At 26.9% G+C, this 934-nt stretch overlaps 1 protein-coding gene across 1 annotated transcript in view; it reads left to right on the top strand.

Annotated features, from left to right (window-relative positions):
- LOC107644052 (probable cyclic nucleotide-gated ion channel 20, chloroplastic) overlaps positions 1-934 on the top strand; it is a 12,537-nt gene that overhangs the window by 6,156 nt on the left and 5,447 nt on the right. The window contains exons 4-5 of the mRNA XM_016347835.2: positions 44-142; positions 572-706. Of these exons, the coding sequence (XP_016203321.1) occupies positions 44-142; positions 572-706 (234 nt within the window). The remainder of the gene's footprint in view (positions 1-43; positions 143-571; positions 707-934) is intronic.

Raw genomic sequence — 934 nt, 5'->3', positions numbered from 1 at the left:
AATACTCTTGATTTTCTCTATATATTTTCTGTTCATCCTGTAGGATTTCAATTGCATTGTTATCAACTGGACAAGGACAATACCACTTGTTGTACTTAGAAGCTTGAATGATTTAGTGTATTTCTTGAATATACTTCTTCAGGTAATCTCTTAGCAAAACCTTTTTATTAAAAACAAACATTTTGGTATCAAAAGAACAGAGTCTACAAACTCTCTTACATCTATCATATTGTTCATTAGATTAGTACATCATGGAACATTCTTAGGGATGATAAATAGGAAAATCCTATAATGTCTATTATTATCATGATTATAGTAGCTATGAAATTTTGGTTGCACTTAAAAAATATAATTCAAATTAAGGTAATGTTTTTTTTTATTTGATAACATTTTGAGAAAAAGAGACTGAAGTAGTAGACACTTCCATTTGTGTTTGAAGTCTTTTTTTTCTTAATTTATTGCACGATAACATAGAAGTTATGAATGCTACGATTGCTGTCATTATAATGAATGTCATGTATAATAAGGATTTATTGTGCAATTCTAACTCTATCAAGTTTCATCTTTACAGTTTAGGTTGGCTTATGTTTCTGCTAGTACTGGATCAAGGGTGATTGATATAGTTGACCATCCAAAAGAGATTGCTATGCATTATTTGCATAGCTATTTTCTTCTTGATTTATTTGTAGTGATTCCTTTGCCTCAGGTAAAATTTTCCTTTCTTTTGACATTTTACTTGCAACTGGTTTGAAAAGGTATAGAAGTTACTTTTTTTTTTACTTGTGACTTCTCAAAAAGTTATTATTATTTGATATAATTTTTAAAATTAACTTGTGATTTTCTAAAAATTTATTTGAAGTATTTATGAAAAAAAAGTGATTTTTTCTCTTTTAAAAATTATCTATCATTGTAAGTTTAAAATAAGTACTTCTAC

Source organism: Arachis ipaensis, chromosome B05 (genome assembly GCF_000816755.2).
Source record: "Arachis ipaensis cultivar K30076 chromosome B05, Araip1.1, whole genome shotgun sequence".
Taxonomy (NCBI): Eukaryota; Viridiplantae; Streptophyta; class Magnoliopsida; order Fabales; family Fabaceae; genus Arachis; species Arachis ipaensis.
The sequence above is the reverse complement of the archived record's forward strand: the minus strand, read 5'-3'. Positions and strand labels throughout refer to the sequence as shown.